General features: G+C 35.9%; 1 protein-coding gene across 1 annotated transcript; it reads left to right on the top strand.

The window, feature by feature from the left end:
• The first annotated feature begins 3,169 nt into the window (after nt 1–3,169).
• Nucleotides 3,170–6,060, top strand: LOC125370621. The gene is made up of 4 exons (XM_048376910.1): nt 3,170–3,710; nt 3,864–4,144; nt 4,377–4,837; nt 5,733–6,060. Exons 1-4 carry the CDS (start codon nt 3,170–3,172, stop codon nt 6,058–6,060), a joined length of 1,611 nt encoding a protein of 536 aa, XP_048232867.1.
• Nucleotides 6,061–21,281: the final 15,221 nt, after the last annotated feature.

The raw sequence follows: 21,281 nt of genomic DNA, 5'->3' as shown, positions 1-21,281 counted from the left end.
AAGTAGCTCTCTTTCTAGGGTTTTAATCTACCAAAACACAAAAGTACCTCTCTTTCTAGGGTTTTAATCTACCAAAACACAACAGTAGCTCTCTTTCTAGAGTTTTAATCTACCAAAACACACAACAGTTTGTCGATCATGATGCAAGAAACTCAAAACACTTCTTCTCCATGGGCAAATATGGCAGTTGGGTTAAGGTTTCGCCCCACTGAGAATGAGTTGGTCGCTTATTATCTCCACGGAATGAACAATGGCAGATTTTCATCTGTTGAAAACCAGCTTCCTGTGAAATACTGTGATTTCTACGGTAAAGAAGAGCCTTGGGAAATATGGCAGAAGTTTGGCGGAGACAAGTTGAGCGATCATGAAGATCTTTACTTCTTCACAGCATTAAAGAAGGTAACCCCTGGTGGCGGCCATAATATCAGTCGCAGGATTGGCTCCACCGCGGGGACTTGGCACGGTGAGACTTCAGGTAATAGTTCAAAACTTCATCATAATGGGGTGACAGCATATATGAAGCGATTTAATTATCGGAACCCATCGAGATTGGATCAAGATCGTTGTTGGAACATGCTCGAGTATAGTTTGGAGGGTGGAGAATCTCGTTATGTTCTTTGTCAACTCAAAAGAAGCAGAAAACAATCCCGGAAAAGAAAGAGCCAAACTGCTGCTGATGACTCTGTGGAGGTTCTTGAACCTGTAAAGCGCTTGAGGATTGAGCAAGAACTGCCAGAAAATTCTCTAGAAAACCCTAAGGCGGTTGACATAGTACCTGCTATGCATGAACAAGATGTTATGGCTTTGCCTTATAATTCTGATGAAGGTCAGGTGAACGGTTCTGAACCTGACATGCACTCGAGAGCTGAAGAAGAGCTGATAAAACTTTTGGAAGAAAATCTTCAGGAATATCAAAAGGCTGCAGTTGATATAGTACATTCTGCCGAAGAGCAAGATGCCATGGCTATGCCTGTCCCTTTGCCAGATGATGATTTTTATTTGGACTTGTTTAATTTTGACGATTACTTTCCTAGAGATGATGCTAATGTTTCGGTGGACGCTTCTGTACTTGACAAGCGCCCGAGGGTTGAAGAAGAATTACCAACGAATATAGAAAAAAATCAAGAGGCTGCCGATGCTGTTGTAGAACAAGAATTGCAGAACAACTTTCAGGAAAATAAACAGGCAGCAGATTGTATGGAACCTGCCATGGAAGAACCAGAATTGAAATCTCAGGAAAATCAAGGGGTGGCAGTTCATACGGTACCGGCGCCTGATATCCTAGCTCTGGCAGCTTCCATGCCTTGGCCTTCCGGTCCTGAGGATTCAATTATTGTCAATGATCGCATTCTCGATCATGACATGGATCCTTCATTTTATTACGATGACTTGTTTGGAGGATACATGTACTGATCCATATTCTCGATATTCGTTGGTTGTGATCAGATTCAAAAGAACTTGTAGCTGAAATTCATTCCTAGGATTAACTATTACGTACTGCTGTAGTTATTTTCCTACTTTTGGAATCTTGAATCTTTGGTATATATTGCTGGGCTATTCTATATGTAGTTTTCATACCCAATGTTGCCCTTGATATTTTTTCTTTCTTATTAACTATACATTGTACAATGTTCATTGACAATCTGCAAGTAACTTCTTGATTGTTGTTTGTTGCTTTTCAAATTATTGTTTAAGCCTATAAAATCAAAATTATATATATGCTAAGAATTTGCTAGTATTGATTGAAATCATCCTGTGTAATAATCTTGATTGAAAGCATAGAAAGGGCACAAGGCCAAATTTACAGCTTTTATAACTAATTATCAATGTACATAGAATAAGAAAATTAACGAGTCCACTGATTCCTGTTTTATAAAGACTTATCTTAAGAAATCTGTTTTATGGCTGGTTATGTTCAGTTGCATTTTTTTTCCCTCACGTAATCTTTTAAGCGCCTGAAGAGGGGTCGTATAACTAATATCTTATTGACTGTATGTCGTTTTTTAATGTTCTTAATCCTCAATTTGAAAATTAAAATTGTATTTTCTATTTGAAAATTTTATTTTTAAAAATTCAACTGATAACTAACCAAAAGTATATGATAAAACACATGCATATATATATGTATATATAACTATTCATTAATTTTTTTTTTTTTTTATTTTTTTTGTAAGCAAGAGGGGCCAAAGCCCAAACAAAAAAAGAAAATAAAAATAAAAATCAGATAACAGCATCTCTAAGGTAACAGCAAACTACAAAATTACTGGAGGAACGGTGAGGCCAAGAGAATTCAATGAGCTGTTAAATTGAGAAGTTATAATCTAAATATCAGACATGTTAAGTTAAACCGTGCAACAACATGTAAAAAATCCATTTCTAGACGAAAAAGAACGACACATCACTACCAAAGAGCGTTATCAAAAACCCAACAAACTCTAAAAATCCATCCCTACCAAAAACAAAAATCAATTTCAAGAAATATACTTTAAATTTAGATTTATGATAGAGTTTGGTATGGATTTGAAGCATGACCAAATGTTTGTACTGGAATATTTTGGACGTATACGTGGAATGTCTTCTCATGTACAATTTTCAAGTACAAGAAATGATCAATCTCCGTATGACTGCTGAAAAAAAAGAAAAAAAAAGAAAAAAGAGGACTATAATTGATGCAACATCAGAAGTCCTATACAGACCTTAACAGATGATGACTCTGCCTTCGTCTTTGATCATTCTGGCAATATTGATAGCTGCTGTTAAAGACCAACAGAAGAAAGACTTACCTAGTCTAATAAACAAGATCCAAAGGGTAAAGGAACTAGGGGCATGGCCTCAGGTCTGTACAGCTCTCAGCTATACAGACAACTCATCACAGGCCTGTCAAGAAGGAAAAAGGGAGCAACCTTTCTTCCCTAAGGAAGAAAGGTCGCTTCAACCCATCCAGGATCAGAAAAATGAACGTTGACATAGACATAGGAGCTAAACTGGTAGCTTAAAGACCGTTACAAAGCTCAACCATGTATATAACCAAATCATACTCTCATTGTAATACTCAGAATTCTAATACTGAAAAGAATCATCATTGTACAAATATTTTCACATGATATCAGAGCAGGTTTAACCTGTCATCATCTACCCCCCCTCTTATACACAAAATCAAACATTCAAAATGGCTCACAATGATACCACCAAAATCACCAATATTATGCTGAGAGGCAGCCAAAATTATTTTGACTGGTTAAAGTCCATTTACATCGGTCTCAGCGGCAGAAAGAAATTGGGTTTTGTCACGAGATGTAAAAAGAAACCAAGATCAGTAAATCCAGAGGTTCCAACAGAGGAAGAATTGGAAAAAATGGAGGAGTGGCAAACGACTGACCATCTGGTCATGTCAATGATCACCAACACCATGGAAACACCAATTTCCCGACTCTGTATCTTAATGGATTCATCACAAGCAATTTGGGAAAAGATGAAAGGTCTCTACGGGCATCAAAATAATTTTGCCCATATTTTCAGGCTCAAACAAGAGCTCTCTCAAATCACACAGGGCACCAAAAATTCATCAGAATATGCAACAAAAGTCTTAACAAGATGGGAAGAACTGCAGAGTTACTTACCCCAAACAAATAACCCCGAAGAACTACAGCGAAGGGAAGAACAAGATCTTGTTTATACGTACCTGGGGGGCTTAGATTCCAGCTATGAAGGTTTGCGATCGCAAATCCTTCTGTCAAATAACCTACTGTCATGGCCTCTATCCAGCAGGAAGAGACCCGACGCGCTACCATGAACAGCAGCTCTATCGAAGGATCAGAAAATCGGGCTTTTCTTACTCTAAGACTCGAACCAAATCGACGCAGCGACAAGAGGAGCACTGCCTCGCCGAAGGCGCGACCACTGCCGGCGTGGTCACCTCACGACAGGCCGCACCTTCACCCGAATCTGTGTCCGTCCCATGGTCGAGGAGACCGAGGAAGTTACTCAAACAATCGAAATGAGGGCGGAGGAAGAAGAGAAAGGGGAGAGAAGCGTTTTGGGGGCGTCTGCCAGACGAACCCTAAAAATGATGAAAATAATGAGGAAAGAATTCGGGGTGACGTGGGAAGCGAAATGCGCGGGTCGGGTCCGTGGCTTGGAGCGGGTAAGTATAAGCAACCCAAGCCCACGGACTTCACCTGGCCCATACACAGCAATTCGGCCCAGCCCACCTTGACTCAACCCGACCCGATTCGACCGGATCCGGCCCGACCGATCCACTTAGTTGGCCAAATTCGGATCCAACCCTGTTTTCCCAACCGATCCGACCCGACTCAACAGAAAATTTGCAACTCTCCCAGCTTATCTCTCAGCTCCAATCCCTTGTCAATCAACAGCAATCCCGTGGGTCAGGTTCAATTTCTAACTCTCAAAGTCATTCTACTAATTTTCACTCTCACGATTGGATTATTGATTCAGGAGCTACCGATCACATGACATGGGATCATACAAAGCTTCAGAATTTTGTTCCAATAGAATCTCAGCATGTGATTGTTGCCAATGGTGGCCACGATCCGATTTTTGGCAGTGGCACCTCTACTCTGCTTCATAAAACTATTCCTAATATTTTATTACTACCTGATTTTAAATCAAATTTATTATCTGTTGGCAAAATCACGCGTTATTTAAATTGTAATGTCATTTTCTCACCGACTTTAGTCATGTTTCAGGATCGCGTCATAGGGAAGATGATTGGTGAGGGATATTGTGAAAATGGACTTTACTACCTTCAAGACCCCATCATCCAATGTCTTGCATCGACGAACCCAGTTGATCAAGGGATGCTGATGCATCAGCGGTTAGGCCATCCATCCGACCCAGTTTTAAACAAGCTTTTTCCTTCCAAATTAAATTCTAGTTGTTGTGATATTTGCAAATTTTCCAAACATACATGATTGCCCTTTCCTTTATCTTCAAGTACTTCTGAAATTTATTTGAATTAATTCACTCTGATGTTTGGGGCCCAGCCCCTGTCACTTCTTATAATTATTTTCGTTATTTTGTCATATTTATTGATGATTATTCTCGCACTACTTGGCTTTACTTATTAAAAGGAAAAAAATGAATTCTTTTACCTGCTTTCAAAATTTCTTCAATTTTATTCACAATCAATATAATGCCCAAATTAAAATTTTTCGTTCTGACAATGGCACGGAATATGTTAACAAAAAGTTTTTCAAATTTTTTACCAGCACAGATATTCTCCATCAAACTACATGTGTGAATACTCTCGAACAAAATGGAGTTTCGAAACGAAAAAACAGGCACCTCCTTGAAGTCACTCGTACCTTACTCTTTCAACACAATGTACCCAACATTTTTTGGTCGGATGCCCTCCTAATCGCCACATACCTCATCAATCGCCTCCCTAGTGTTCAGTTAAAAAATCTCAATCCTCTTGAAATTGTCAAAAGTCACCAAATCAATCTTGGCCACCTCTGTGTCTTCGGCTGTACTAGCTTTGTTCATATTAAAAGATAGCATAAACTCGATAAAAGCTCCGTTAAAACCCTATTCTTAGGGTACTCTTCTGAAAAAAAGGGGTACAAGTGTTATGACCCCATCACTCACAAAACCTATTTTTCTCGGAACGTGTCCTTTGCTGAACAAGAACCCTACTATCCCCATGATCCAGTCAGCACCACTACATCTCATCATTTGTTATTTCCGCATAACATTTCCTTTTTTGACAGCTCAGCACAGGACACTCACCCCGAGGGGGAGACAGTTCCCAATTCTCAGGCAATTTCTTCAGGGGGAGATATTGCTAATATTGCTAATGAGCCTCAAGAAGAAACTGCCTTACGCAGATCTACTCGATCCATCAGACCTCCTATCAGGTTAAGGGACTATGTGTCCCATGAGGTATCATATCCTATCCAAAACTTTGTTGCTTACAAGACCATATCAAATCAGTATAAAGCTTATCTAGGAAGTATCACTAAGCATATCGAACCTACCTCCTTTTATGAAGCTAACACCAACTCACATTGGTGTAAGGCTATGGAGGAGGAACTTTAGGCCCTAGAGCGAAATGACACCTAGGATCTTACTGTCCTGCCACCTAATAAAAAACCCGTAGGATGTAAGTGGGTGTATAAGGTAAAATATAAGCATGATGGAACCATAGAGAGATTTAAGGCTAGGTTAGTGGCAAAAGGGTTCACCCAAACCTATGGGGTCGACTACTAGGAAACCATTGCCCCTGTAGCAAAAATGAGTACAATTCGTATTTTGTTATCTGTTGCCACTAATTCAGGATGGAGCCTATTTCAAATGGACGTCAAAAATGCATTTCTTCAAGGTTCTCTAGAAGAAGAAGTCTACATGACACCTCCTCCCGGTTACAAGGATACAGCTGATCACTCCCTGGTTTGTAAGCTGAAAAAGGCAATCTACGGATTGAAACAATCTCCAAGAGCATGGTATGCCAAGCTAAGTCATTTTCTTCTAAAAATTAATTTTCATAAATGCTCTTCTGATTCCTCTATGTCTGTAAAGCATACCCACACAAACACCATTATTATTCTAGTATATGTAGATGACATCATCATAACCGGCAACAACAACAAAGAGATTGAAGAAGTAAAACTGAAGTTAAAAAGGGAGTTTGATATTAAAGATCTCGATCAATTATCTTACTTTCTTGGGATATAAATAGCCAAATCACATAAAAGCATATTTATGTCTCAAAGAAAGTACGTCCTTGACTTGCTAAGGGAAACTGGAAAAATAGGAGTCAAACCTATAAATACCCCCATGGAAACAAAAACTAAGCTCAATCTAGAAGATGGTAACCCACTAAGCAACATAGGTCACTAACAACGTATAGTAGGAAAATTGATTTATTTAACTGTCACAAGGCCTGACATTACTTATGCCGTAAGCATGATCAACCAGTTTATGCATGCTCCTCGTACCTCTCACCTAGACGCTATTGATAGAATCCTCTTAAAGGCACTCCCGGCCAAGGAATATAGATGAAAAATAATAATAATACTAATACTATTGTTGGTTTCTCTGATGCAGATTGGGCAAGAAGTTGTGACAGAAAATCAACTTCAGTATTCTGCACCTTTGTAAGAGGAAACCTAGTAACTTGGAAGAGTAAAAAAGAGTCTGTGACAGCAAGATCCAGTGCAGAAGCAGAACATCGAGCCATGACTTCAACCGCTAGTGAGCTCATTTGGATCAAACAAGTATTAGCAGACATGGAAATAGAATGCACTGGACCTATGAAGATGTATTGTGATAATTAGATAGCCAGACACATCGCATCAAATCCAGTCTTCCATGAACGAACTAAACACATAGAGGTTGACTGTCACTTCATAAGAGAAAAGGTTCAATCCGGAGAAATTGAAACTCCATTTGTCAGAAGCAATGAACAATTAGCAGACATACTTACAAAAGCTCTTGATAAAGCACAACATCAAAATTTTCTTAGCAAGATGGGTTCTATCAATCTTTTCGAACCCAACTTGAGGGGCAGTGTTAAAGACCAACAGAAAAAAGACTTACCCAGTCCAATAAACAAGATCCAAAGGGTAAAGGGACTAGGGGCATAGCCTCAGGTCTGTACAGCTCTCAGTTGTACAGACAACTCATCACAGGCCTGTCAAGAAGGAAGAAAGGTCGCTTCAACCCATCCATGATCAGAAAAATGAATGTTGACAAAGACATAGGAGCTAAACTGGTAGCTTAAAGACCGTTACAAAGCTCAACCATGTATATAACCAAATCATACTCTCATTGTAATACTTAGAATTCTAATACTGAAAAGAATCATCATTGTACAAATATTTTCACAGCTGCTACAAAGGCCAAAGCTTTCACATTATTGTAATGACACTTAGACCAAAATCATCACGTACTAGTCTTGCTCCTGGATCTCCTGCTCCAACGGCAGGTCCACACAAGTCTCTATCATCTTCACCCATCAGTTCTCCTCCCGAGCCACCGACTACGAGGACAGAGTCCCAAAGTGATAGCCCTATGAGTTCAAATGATCCAGATTGGCAACACCTAATCATTCAGGTTGTGATGGTTTATTTGGGGTTGGTTTTGGGGTGCTATTATTGGAGTGAGTGTGATATTGGGATGGTTTAGCTTGTAAGTGAAAACAAAGATGCATGGCTTGTCCTCCATTTAATTATTATTTGGTTCTTTAATTTTCCCTTATTTTCTTTTCTTACATCTCTATCTAATTTTGATTCGTACGTATTAATACAAGTGACACATATATATTTATTTGTATCAAATAATTAAATGTACATATTATTTATTTGTTAAAACACTCAAGTAAATTATATATTTTGGCTAAATTATAAGTCTCCGTAACTAACACAGCTTTCTTCTAAGTAATTCCAACAACAAAATAAACAACTAGCTTACAGTTCTCGTTATAGTATAAACGGTAAGCACCTATTTTATTCTAATTACAAAGATTACCAGTTTTCTTAATATTGATATATCAATGATAGAGTCAAGAGGAACAAAGAAATAAAAGAAACAAGAAAAGGTAGTGAAAGAGTCAAGATTTAATAAGAAGAAGGAAGAGAATAACGTTAGTAATTTTGGAGAAAGAAAATCAATAGCTATTATCAAAATCTTAAAACAATAATTTAGTAGTATAAACAGTGTAACTCCAACAATTTAGACAATAGTGTTAAAATGCGTATAAAATGCCAAATAGAAAATAGAAAACATGTGTTAAGATATTATTTCATATGTAGATGGATATGTTCTTTCACTTGTTAAGAAATCCGATTTGAGATGCAAATACAAAATTAATAAACAAATGAAACTATAAAATAGAGGGAAAGAAAGAGAAAAGCATAAAACAACCAATGTATATATTAGAACTCTCAAAGAAAATGAGAAGGAAAGTGAAACATTCAATACAAATCTATCTTCACGAAGTCTCTCTTTGAGTTGTCAAACATCGCGTCAAAGAACAAAAAATAGAAATTTTATTTTGTCCTTATCGCTTCTTCTTCTTTCTCAAGCAGTAAGAACAAAAAAAGAAAGAAATGATGGAAGAGCTCAGGCATTGAAGTAAATCCTCTCAGGAAGTTTCATTAAAGATGCTTCAACTCTTATGATTTATTTATTTAGTATTAATTTTTCTTTTTCTTTTTCAAATAATTGTATGGTGATGCATGTGTTGATCTAAGTATAATTTCTCATTTTTCTAAAAAAAAAAACTGAAATGACGATTTTAGGATGGTTGTTTTACTTTACATTAAAAGCTAATGGATGTGTTGATTTAAGCCTAATATTTTATTTTAAAAGAAAATACTGAAATGGCTCTTTACTTTAAAAAATGGATGTTTTACTTTATATTAAATGCTAGATACAAATAGAAAGTATAAAAAAGGAAAAAATATAACAAATATACCAAAATGCAAAGAAATAGTTTCTGGTTTAAAAAAAAAAAGAAAATTAAAAGAACTCTTTTACAATGGTTGTTTTACTTTGCATTAAAAGCTAATGCATGTGTTCCGAGCCTAATATCTGATTGAAAAAAGCACCGAAAAAACTCTTTTATTTTAAAAAATCAATATTTTACTTTATATTAAATGCTAGATACAAATATAAAGCATAAAATAATAAAAAAATATAATAAAAGTACAAAAAATAACTCTAAACAATTGAGTTATGCCACTTAGAAAAGAGAAACTATATTTCAAAATACTCTTTTCGTGTATATATATATAGATTTAAGTTCATACATATTAATACATGTGGCACACATATTTATTTATATCAAATAATTAAAAATAAATGTAATTCATTCTTTAAACACTCAAATAAAGTATTATCCTGCTCTGTTGTTTAAATCAATTATAAATAACATCTCATCCAAATAACACAAAACTCTCGTTATTGTAGTATAAACCGTAAGCACCCAATTTTATTATAATCACAAAGACTGCCACTTTAATTATTATTGGTATATCAATGAGAGAGTGGGAATAATCAATCAGTACGTTTAATGAAATTGCATAGTAGGTGTGTTATAGAGCTATATCTTTTTGTTGGCTTAATTTCTTTTTTCATCACAAGATAAAATGGATCTACATTTTTCAGGAGTAGTTAGTTTTTTTTAGCAATAGATACAGGATATTACGATTTTGAAGGAGAGAGCAGAATTTTTTCTTTGCAAAGTAATTGACATTTAAAGACAAAACATTCAAACTCGAGAGCTGAAAGCTCTAATACTAAATGCTTGACCACCGTGCCAGAGTCTCATGGTTAGACAAGGTATACTTCACTCTTTTTTTTTTTTTGAAAGAAAGAAAATCAGAAAACAGAAGATAAAATGGTTAATTATGGGCATGAGAATAGTTAAAGCATAAATTTATATTTCATCTTTAATACATACATGCAGGAGAAAGGGTCTATGTATCACGTGGTGATTGAGAGGAATACAAACTATCATCCTAACCATGCAATGGTTACTCTTGGTTATATTTGGATCATGGAATAGCCAAAGAGTAAATAGCTATTCGAATAGCTATTTCAAAATGTTGATATTTAGAGATTTGTATCTCTCCCACATTGTTAAATTATTAATTTTTTAGGAGTATTTCTCTCACATTGCTAAGTTAACAATGTTAAGGTACCTTCCAAGCCTATATAATAGAGGCCTCACCTTGTTATTCTATCATCCCAAAAAATAAGAGAAAAATATTAGAGAGTTAAGCAATTATTTTTCTCCTATTATAAAGAAAGAATTTTAATGTCTTCTCCTTTATAAATAGAGAGTTTGTAACTCCTATTATTTTCTTATAGTAAAATTCTTCTATCCTTGCCCGTGGTTTTTACCCTAATTTGTTTAGGGGTTTTCCATGTAAATCTGTGTGTTCTATTGTGTATTTTGTCTTACTTTATCTTTATTTTCTCAAATTATTAGCTGTGATTTTGCTCTATCAGGTTCATATTTTTCTACAATTGGTATCAGAGCTTGGTTGGCAAGAAATTTCTTAAAATTCGGTGGTTGCAGCTCAGTCTGATCTTTCACATCAAAAGAGGGTTTTTTGAGGTTTCTTTGGTGCAAAAGAGCTTGTGTGGAGTAGTAAGAATACTTACAATTTAGGAAAGGTTCTGTCTAAGGAGATTGGTATTTAAGAGGTCCCTTTGTGACCCTCTAGTCTTTCCTGGGAACTTACCTAGTGAGTTGTGTTCATTACTGCGGTTCATTTTACAAGCTAAAAGGCACCGTTTGTGATAGAAGCAATGGCGGCAAAATTTGAGATTGAAAAGTTCAACGGGAGTAATTTCTCATTGTGGAAATTAAAGATAAAGGTTGTATTGAGAAAAGACAATTGTCTGCGCTATCGCTGAACGTAATCACAACACTCACATATGATAATAAGTGGAACGAGATGGATGGGAATGCTATTGCAAACCTTCATTTGGCACTTGCAGATGGGATCTTGTCCAGTATAGAAGAAAATAAAACGGCAAAGGAGATTTGGGACCACCTCACTAGACTGTACGAAGCCAAGTCATTACACAATAAAATTTTCCTTAAGAGGAAACTTTACACATTAAGAATGTCAGAATCTACTTCAGTGACAAAGCACCTTAATATCTTGAATACTCTATTTTCTCAACTCACATCTTTGGGCTGTAAAATAGAGTCACAAGAACGTGCAGAACTTCTACTCCAAAGTCTACCTGATTCGTATGATCAACTCATCATCAGTTTGACAAATAATATTGTTACCGAAATTCTAGTCTTTGATGATATAGCAGCCGCTATTCTTGAAGAAGAAAATCGGCGAAGGAACAAGGAAGACAAGCAGGCAGGTTCACAACAGGTGGAAGCCTTGATGGTGATGAGAGGAAGATCAACAGAACGTGGTCCAAATGGGAGTCACAATCATGGTAAATCAAAATCAAAAGTAAGAAGAATTATAAATGCTACCATTGTGGTAAGAAAGGTCACCTGAAGAGGGATTGTTGGAGTCTGAAGAATTCTAATCCTCAAGGAAATGTGGCATGCACTTCGGATGATGGAAATGTATTGTGCTGTGAAGCAGCAATATCAATTGAGAGCAGGAAGAGATTTGCTGATGTATGGCTTCTTGACTCAGGAGCAACTTATCACATGAACTCTCGAAGAGAATGGTTCCATCATTATGAACCTATCTTAGGAGGATCTGTGTATAGTTGTGAAGATAATGTCTTAAAAATCATAGGCATTGGAACTATCAGGTTGAAGATGCATGACGGTACAGTCCGCATTATTCAAGGAGTGCGACATGTGGAAGGTCTGAAGAACAATTTGTTATCTCTGGGACAGCTGGATGATCTTAATTGCATTATCAAAGTTCAGAAAGGAATCATGAAGATTAGTCGAGGAGCGCTTGTAATTATGAAAGGAGAAAAAATTGCTGCTAATTTGTATATGTTTTTTGGAGAGACTGTGCATGAAGTAGAAGCATCTGTTGCTTCAAATAGTTCAAGCGAGAGATCTACAATGGTGTGGCATCAGAAGCTTGGACATATGTCTGAACAAGGCATGAAGGTTTTTGTTGAGAAAAATCTACTTCCTGGTCTCACAAATGTGTCATTACCCTTTTGTGAGTATTGCATAACAAGCAAGCAGCATCGACTACAGTTCAATACATCCAATTCTAGAAGCAAGGATGTTCTAGAATTAGTTCACTCTGATGTATGGCAAGCACCAGTTTCATCACTAGGAGGAGCTAAGTACTTTGTGTCCTTCATCGATGATTACTCCAGGAGATGTTGGGTATATCCTATCAAGAGCAAGGGAGATGTATTTGCAGTTTTCAGAACTTACAAAGCGCGGGTTGAACTTGATTCAGGCAATAAGATCAAGTGTTTGAGGACAGATAATGGAGGAGAATATACAAGTAATGAATTTAATAGCTTTTGCAAACAAGAAGGCATCAAGAGGCAGTTCACTACGGTATACACTCCCCAACAAAATGGAGTGGCAGAGCGGATGAATGTAACTCGCTAGAAAGAACTAGAGCATTGTTGGGAGCTCGCATGCCTAAATAAGGCATTTCACGAGAGGCTAACACCGCCTGTTATGTGATTAACCTACTCCATCTACAAAGAATTGATCAAAAGACACCGATGGAGATGTGGACTGGGAAGCCAGTTGATTATTCAAACCTCCATATATTTGGAAGTCCTGTGTATGTGATATATAATACCCAAGAAACTACAAAGCTGGATCCAAAATCCAAGAAGTGTTTGTTCTTGGGATATGCTGATGGTGTGAAAGGGTATCGCTTGTAGGATCCCACTGCCTACAAGGTTATAATCAGCAGGGATGTAATCTTCTTAGAAGATAAATTGAAGGGAGAAGATGATAGCATTTCAAAAGAAAATTCAGATACTACAACTATACTGGTGGAAATAAAGTCTACAGAACAAGATTCTTCTGAAGCAGCACTAGAGCACGAAGAGGAAGAACCAAATGAGTTCAAGAGCCGGTACCGAGTTTGAAGAGTCGAACTTGGAAAGGAAAAACGTATAAAATTTACACCAACTGGCAGGAAAGATTATAATATAGGCAAGAATGTCGACATCGCCTTCTAACCGAGGGAAGGGGAGCCATCAACTCTCCAATAAGCAATGAGCAGTTCAGATGCATCTCAGTGGATGGCAGCAATGCAAGAAGAGATGGAAGCTCTACATAGGAAGAAGACTTGGGAGCTTGTGCCACTACCATAAGGAAGAAAGGCCATTGGCAACAAATGGGTCTTTAAGATCAAAAGAAATAGTGATGATCAAGTGGAGCGGTTTCGTGCAAGAATGGTGGTGAAAGGATATGCTCAGAAGGAGGGGATTGACTTCAACGAAATATTTTCTCCTGTGGTTCGATTAACAACTGTTCGAGTAGTCTTGGCGATGTGTGCTACATTTGACTTACATCTAGAGAAGCTAGATGTGAAAACAGCTTTTCTTCATGGAGATCTTAAGGAAGAAATTTATATGCTCCAGCCAGAAGGTTTTGAAGAAAAAGGAAAGCGGAATTTTGTTTGTAGGTTGAACAAATCTTTATACGGTTTAAAGCAGGCGCCGGGGTGTTGGTATAAGAGATTTGATTCCTTCATCATGAGCCTTGGATACAACAGACTTAATGCAGACCCTTGTGCATATTTCAAGAGGTTTGGTAAAAGTGATTTTATTATCTTACTGTTGTATGTAGATGACATGTTGGTAGCAGGCCCCAACAAAGATCATATTGAAGAACTAAAAGCACAGTTGGCTAGGGAATTTGAAATGAAGGACTTGGGACCAGCAAACAAGATTCTAGAGATGCAAATTCACCGAGACAGAAACAATAGGAAGATTTGGCTTTCTCAGAAAAATTATTTGAAGAAGGTCTTGCGACGCTTCAGTATGCAAGATTGTAAGTCAATTTCTACCCCACTTCCTATTAGTTTCAAATTATCCTCCAGTATGAGTCCTAGCAGTGAAGAAGGAAGGATGGAAATGTCTCGAGTACCGTATGCATCAGTAGTGGGGAGTTTAATGTTCGATGATTTGTACACGACCAGACATTACACATGTAGTGGGAGTAGTAAGTCGGTACATGGCGAATCCTGTCAGAGAGCATTGGAATGCTGTAAATAGGATCCTAAGATATGTTAAGGGAACCTCAGATGTTGCATTGTGTTATGGAGGATCAGACTTTATTATCAGATGATATGTTGACTCAGATTATGCAGGTGATCTTGATAAAAGCAAATCTACTACAGGGTATGTGTTCACATCGGCGAGTCGTGGAGTCGGTATCACTATTTGTGGCAACATCAACAATGTAAGGTAATATGTAGCGGTACACAAGCTAGTAAGGAAGCAGTATGGTTGAAAATGATGATGGAGGAACTCGGGCACGAACAAGAGCATATTCCTCTATTCTGTGAATGTCAGAGTGCCTTGCATCTCGCAAGTAATCCAGCTTTTCATTCAAAGTCAAAGCACATACGAGTCCAGTATCACTTCGTTCGTGAAAAAGTGGAAGAGGGCACTGTGGATATGCAAAAAATTCATACTAAAGACAACCTAGTAGATTTTTTGACGAAGGCAGTTAACACTGATAAATTTATTTGGTGTCAATCCTCTAGTGGCATGATAAAAGTATAAGCAGCATGGAAAGGCAAGGAAGAAAGAACAGTGTGAAGATCTGACTGATCCTCAATCAAATCTTCAAGTGGGAGATTGTTGATATTTAGAGATTTGTATCTCTCCCACATTGTTAAGTTATTAATTTTTTAGGAATATTTCTCCCACATTGCTAAGTTAATAATGTTGAGGTACATTCCAAGCCTATATAATAGAGGTCTCACCTTGTTATTCTATCATTCCAAAAAATAAGAGAAAAATATTAAAGAGTTAAACAATTATTTTTCTCCTATTATAAAGAGAGAATTTTAATGTTTTCTCCTTTATAAATAGAGAGTTTGTAACTCCTATTATTTTTTTATAGTAAAATTCTTCTATCCTTGCCCGTGGTTTTTACCCTAATTTGTTTAGGGGTTTTCCACGTAAATCTGTGTGTTCTATTGTGTATTTTGTCTAACTTTATCTTTATTTTCTCAAATTATTAGCTGTGATTTTACTCTATCAGGTTCATATTTTTCTACACAAAATTCTATTTAAAATATTAATGAGTGAAAATAGAAATAGTTTGTCTCCAATTGATAATTAGTAATTGTTGTATATTACTTTCTTTTTTTTCAATTTGAAAATTAAAATTGTATTTTCTATTTGAAAATTTTATTTTTAAAAATTTAACTGATAACTAACCAAAAGTATATGATAAAACACATGCATATATATATATATATATATGTATATATAACTATTCATTAATTTATTTTATTTTTTATTTTTTTTGTAAGCAAGAGGGGCCAAAGCCCAAACAAAAAAAGAAAATAAAAATAAAAATCAGATAACAGCATCTATAAGGTAACAGCAAACTACAAAATTACTGGAGGAACGGTGAGGCCAAGAGAATTCAATGAGCTGTTAAATTGAGAAGTTATAATCTAAATAAAATTCCAACTACTCTTATAAGGCTCACTGTCCTAATAAGACAAGATTACCATAAAGCAATATAATTACCATAATCACGCAAACAAAATCTAGTGTTTACTGTCGGTTAAGAGACTTATATATTATCCATATCCCTAACTTTCCTTGTTCTTTAGTCGATCAAGTATCTCTTTGTCTAGGGTTTTAATCCACCAAAACACAAAAGTAGCTCTCTTTCTAGGGTTTTAATCTACCAAAACACAAAAGTACCTCTCTTTCTAGGGTTTTAATCTACCAAAACACAACAGTAGCTCTCTTTCTAGAGTTTTAATCTACCAAAACACACAACAGTTTGTCGATCATGATGCAAGAAACTCAAAACACTTCTTCTCCATGGGCAAATATGGCAGTTGGGTTAAGGTTTCGCCCCACTGAGAATGAGTTGGTCGCTTATTATCTCCACGGAATGAACAATGGCAGATTTTCATCTGTTGAAAACCAGCTTCCTGTGAAATACTGTGATTTCTACGGTAAAGAAGAGCCTTGGGAAATATGGCAGAAGTTTGGCGGAGACAAGTTGAGCGATCATGAAGATCTTTACTTCTTCACAGCATTAAAGAAGGTAACCCCTGGTGGCGGCCATAATATCAGTCGCAGGATTGGCTCCACCGCGGGGACTTGGCACGGTGAGACTTCAGGTAATAGTTCAAAACTTCATCATAATGGGGTGACAGCATATATGAAGCGATTTAATTATCGGAACCCATCGAGATTGGATCAAGATCGTTGTTGGAACATGCTCGAGTATAGTTTGGAGGGTGGAGAATCTCGTTATGTTCTTTGTCAACTCAAAAGAAGCAGAAAACAATCCCGGAAAAGAAAGAGCCAAACTGCTGCTGATGACTCTGTGGAGGTTCTTGAACCTGTAAAGCGCTTGAGGATTGAGCAAGAACTGCCAGAAAATTCTCTAGAAAACCCTAAGGCGGTTGACATAGTACCTGCTATGCATGAACAAGATGTTATGGCTTTGCCTTATAATTCTGATGAAGGTCAGGTGAACGGTTCTGAACCTGACATGCACTCGAGAGCTGAAGAAGAGCTGATAAAACTTTTGGAAGAAAATCTTCAGGAATATCAAAAGGCTGCAGTTGATATAGTACATTCTGCCGAAGAGCAAGATGCCATGGCTATGCCTGTCCCTTTGCCAGATGATGATTTTTATTTGGACTTGTTTAATTTTGACGATTACTTTCCTAGAGATGATGCTAATGTTTCGGTGGACGCTTCTGTACTTGACAAGCGCCCGAGGGTTGAAGAAGAATTACCAACGAATATAGAAAAAAATCAAGAGGCTGCCGATGCTGTTGTAGAACAAGAATTGCAGAACAACTTTCAGGAAAATAAACAGGCAGCAGATTGTATGGAACCTGCCATGGAAGAACCAGAATTGAAATCTCAGGAAAATCAAGGGGTGGCAGTTCATACGGTACCGGCGCCTGATATCCTAGCTCTGGCAGCTTCCATGCCTTGGCCTTCCGGTCCTGAGGATTCAATTATTGTCAATGATCGCATTCTCGATCATGACATGGATCCTTCATTTTATTACGATGACTTGTTTGGAGGATACATGTACTGATCCATATTCTCGATATTCGTTGGTTGTGATCAGATTCAAAAGAACTTGTAGCTGAAATTCATTCCTAGGATTAACTATTACGTACTGCTGTAGTTATTTTCCTACTTTTGGAATCTTGAATCTTTGGTATATATTGCTGGGCTATTCTATATGTAGTTTTCATACCCAATGTTGCCCTTGATATTTTTTCTTTCTTATTAACTATACATTGTACAATGTTCATTGACAATCTGCAAGTAACTTCTTGATTGTTGTTTGTTGCTTTTCAAATTATTGTTTAAGCCTATAAAATCAAAATTATATATATGCTAAGAATTTGCTAGTATTGATTGAAATCATCCTGTGTAATAATCTTGATTGAAAGCATAGAAAGGGCACAAGGCCAAATTTACAGCTTTTATAACTAATTATCAATGTACATAGAATAAGAAAATTAACGAGTCCACTTATTCCTGTTTTATAAAGACTTATCTTAAAAAATCTGTCTTATGGCTGGTTATGTTCAGTTGCATTTTTTTTCCCTCACGTAATCTTTTAAGCGCCTGAAGAGGGGTCGTGCAACTAATATCTTATTGACTGTATGTCGTTTTTTAATGTTCTTAATCCTCAAAATGCTTAGATTTTTGGATAAACTTCTGAAAGCTTACAAAATGTGAATAACATATTTTGATCAAATAGAGCAAAGAAGTAGACAGGAACAATTTTGAGCTCGAGTACAAGAAATTAAGACATGAGAGATGATATCTGTAAACAGGATTCCGAGGGGGCAGTCCTGACACTGATATTGCTAAATGCTAATGATAAAGTCAAATTTTATTTTTTTCATGTTCAGAATATAAATATCTGCAAATGCAGGCCCAGAAGCTAATTAAGGGAACGAATAAGGAGTTAACTAAAAGAGAAATTCTTGCAAAGGAAGGAACAATTTTCATTGATGTAATATGATCCATATATAGTGCAGTCTAGAGTATGAGTACTGTATGAAATGATAGAGATAAAGAATACAAGAACATGTTATGATTCAGGCTCCCCTAAATTGCCTCAAAACTGAACAAAGCCGGGTATTTTTATACTAAAGAAAACCAACAACCTATAAAAAATCCATTTCTAGACGAAAAAGAATGACACATCACTACCAAAGAGCATTATCAAAAACCCAACAAACTGTAAAAATCCATCTCCACCAAAAACAAAAATCAATTTCAAGAAATATACTTTCAATTTAGGTTTATGATCGAGTTTGGTATGGATTTGAAGCATGACCAAATGTTTGTACTGGAATATTTTGGACGTATACGTAGAATGTCTTCTCATGTACAATTTTCAAGTACAAGAAAGGATCAATCTTTGTATGACTACTGCAAAAAAATAAAAAAGAAAAAAAAGAGGACTATAATTGATGCAACATCAGAAGTCCTATACAGACCTTAATAGATGATGACTCTGTCTTAGTCTTTGATCATTCTGGCAATATTGATAGCTGCTACAAGGGCCAAAGCTTTCACATAATTGTAATGGCACTTAGACCAAAATCATCACGTACTAGTCTTGCTCCTGGATCTCCTGCTCCAACGGCAAGTCCACGCAAGTCTCCATCATCTTCACCCATCAGTTCTCCTCCCGAGCCACCGACTACAAGGACAAGAGTCCCAAAGTGATAGCCCTATGAGTTCAAATGATCCAGATTGGCAACACCTAATCATTCAGGTTATGATGGTTTATTTGGGGTTGGTTTTGGGGTGCTAGTATTGGAGTGTGTGATATTGGGATGGTTTAGCTTGTAAGTGAAAACAAAGATGCATGGCTTGTCCTCCTTTTAATTATTATTTGGTTCTTTAATTCTCCCTCATTTTCTTTTCTTACATTTCTATCTAATTTCAATTCGTACGTATTAATACATGTACTGATCCATATTCTCGATATTTGTTGGTTGTGATCAGATTCAAAAGAACTTGTAGCTGAAATTCATTACTAGGATTAACTATTACGTACTGCTGTAGTTATTTTCATACTTTTGGAATCTTGAATCTTTGGTATATATTGCTGGGCTATTCTATATGTAGTTTTCATACCCATTGTTGCCCTTGATATTTTTTCTTTCTTATTAACTATACATTGTACAATGTTCATTGACAATCTGCAAGTAACTTCTTGATTGTTGTTTGTTGCTTTTCAAATTATTGTTTAAGCCTATAAAATCACAATTATATATATATATATATATATATATATATATATATAGATATAGATGCTAAGAATCTGCTAGTATTGATTGAAATCATCCTGTGTAATAATCTTGATTGAAAGCTATAACTAATTATCAATGTACATAGAATAAGAAAATTAACAAGTCCATTGATTCCAATTTTATAAAGACTTATCTTCAAAATCTGTTTTATGGCTGGTTATGTTCAGTTGCATTTTTTTCCTCTCATATAATCTTTTAAGCGCCTGAAGAGGAGTCGTGCAACTAATATCTTATTGACTGTATGACGTTCTTTAACGTTCTTAATCCTCAAAATGCTTAGATTTTTGGGTAAACTTCTGAAAGCTTACAAAATGTGAATAACATATTTTGATCAAACAAAGCAAAGAAGTAGACAGGAACAATTTTAAGCTCGAGTATAAGAAATTAAGACATTAGATATGATATCTGTAACCAGGATTCATTGATGTAATCTATTCTACATATAGTGCAGCCCATAATATGAGTACTATATGAAATGATAGAGATAAAGAACGCAAAAACATGTTATTATTCAGGCTCCCCTAAATTGCTTCAAAATTAAACAAAGCCGGGTGATTTTTACACCAAAGAAAATCAACCTGTAGAAAATCTATTTGTGGACAAAAATAAAAAAGACTCTAACTCCACTGCGAAAGATACATCTCCACCAAAAACAAGAATCAATTTCAAGAAATATACTTTAAATTTAGATTTATGATCGAGTTTGGCATGAATTTGAAGCCTGACCAAATGTTTGTACTGGAATATTTGGACGTGTATACATGTAATGTCTTCTCATATACAGTTTTTAAGTACAAGAAAGGATCAAACTCAGTATGATTATGGGTTCAAATGCTCCAGAATTGGCGCCACCTAATCATTCCGGTTGGTTTTGGGTGCTAGTATTGGAGTAAGTGTCCTCCATTTAATTATTATTTGATTCTTTAATTATATTGTTTTCCTAATAAGATTTTGCTAATAAGGCTTAGCTGTTATTATTAAATTAATTTGGACATCCCATATGTTCCATACATTATTATCATCTTTTCCCTCATTTTCTTCCTCTCTCTTAAAATGTTACGACCGTTGATCCAACTTCTTTCCTTTCCTTTCATTTCTACCTATTTCAGCTCATATATATTAGTACAAGTGATACATATATATTTATTTTTTAAAATAATTCAATATATATATATATATATATATATTAATTTTATTAATATTAATAAATCAAATATTTTTAATAACATTTTTAATTTTCTTTACACGTAAATCTAAATTTTATGTGTAAAATGTATTAAAATATAGTACCATATATATATTATATATATTTTATATTATAAGTAA

The sequence above is a fragment of the Ricinus communis genome, chromosome 7, assembly GCF_019578655.1.
Source record: "Ricinus communis isolate WT05 ecotype wild-type chromosome 7, ASM1957865v1, whole genome shotgun sequence".
Taxonomy (NCBI): Eukaryota; Viridiplantae; Streptophyta; class Magnoliopsida; order Malpighiales; family Euphorbiaceae; genus Ricinus; species Ricinus communis.
This window is presented reverse-complemented; position numbering and strand designations above follow the sequence as displayed.

Excerpts from the sequence above, each read along its gene's own strand:
- LOC125370621 (XM_048376910.1), top strand. The coding sequence starts at position 3,170 with ATGGCTCACAATGATACCACCAAAATCACCAATATTATGCTGAGAGGC. Across the intron at positions 3,711-3,863 it reads CTTAGATTCCAGCTATGAAG|CGACAAGAGGAGCACTGCCT; the intron begins GTTTGCGATCGC and ends AAATCGACGCAG. Across the intron at positions 4,838-5,732 it reads GGGATGCTGATGCATCAGCG|CTCAGCACAGGACACTCACC; the intron begins GTTAGGCCATCC and ends CTTTTTTGACAG.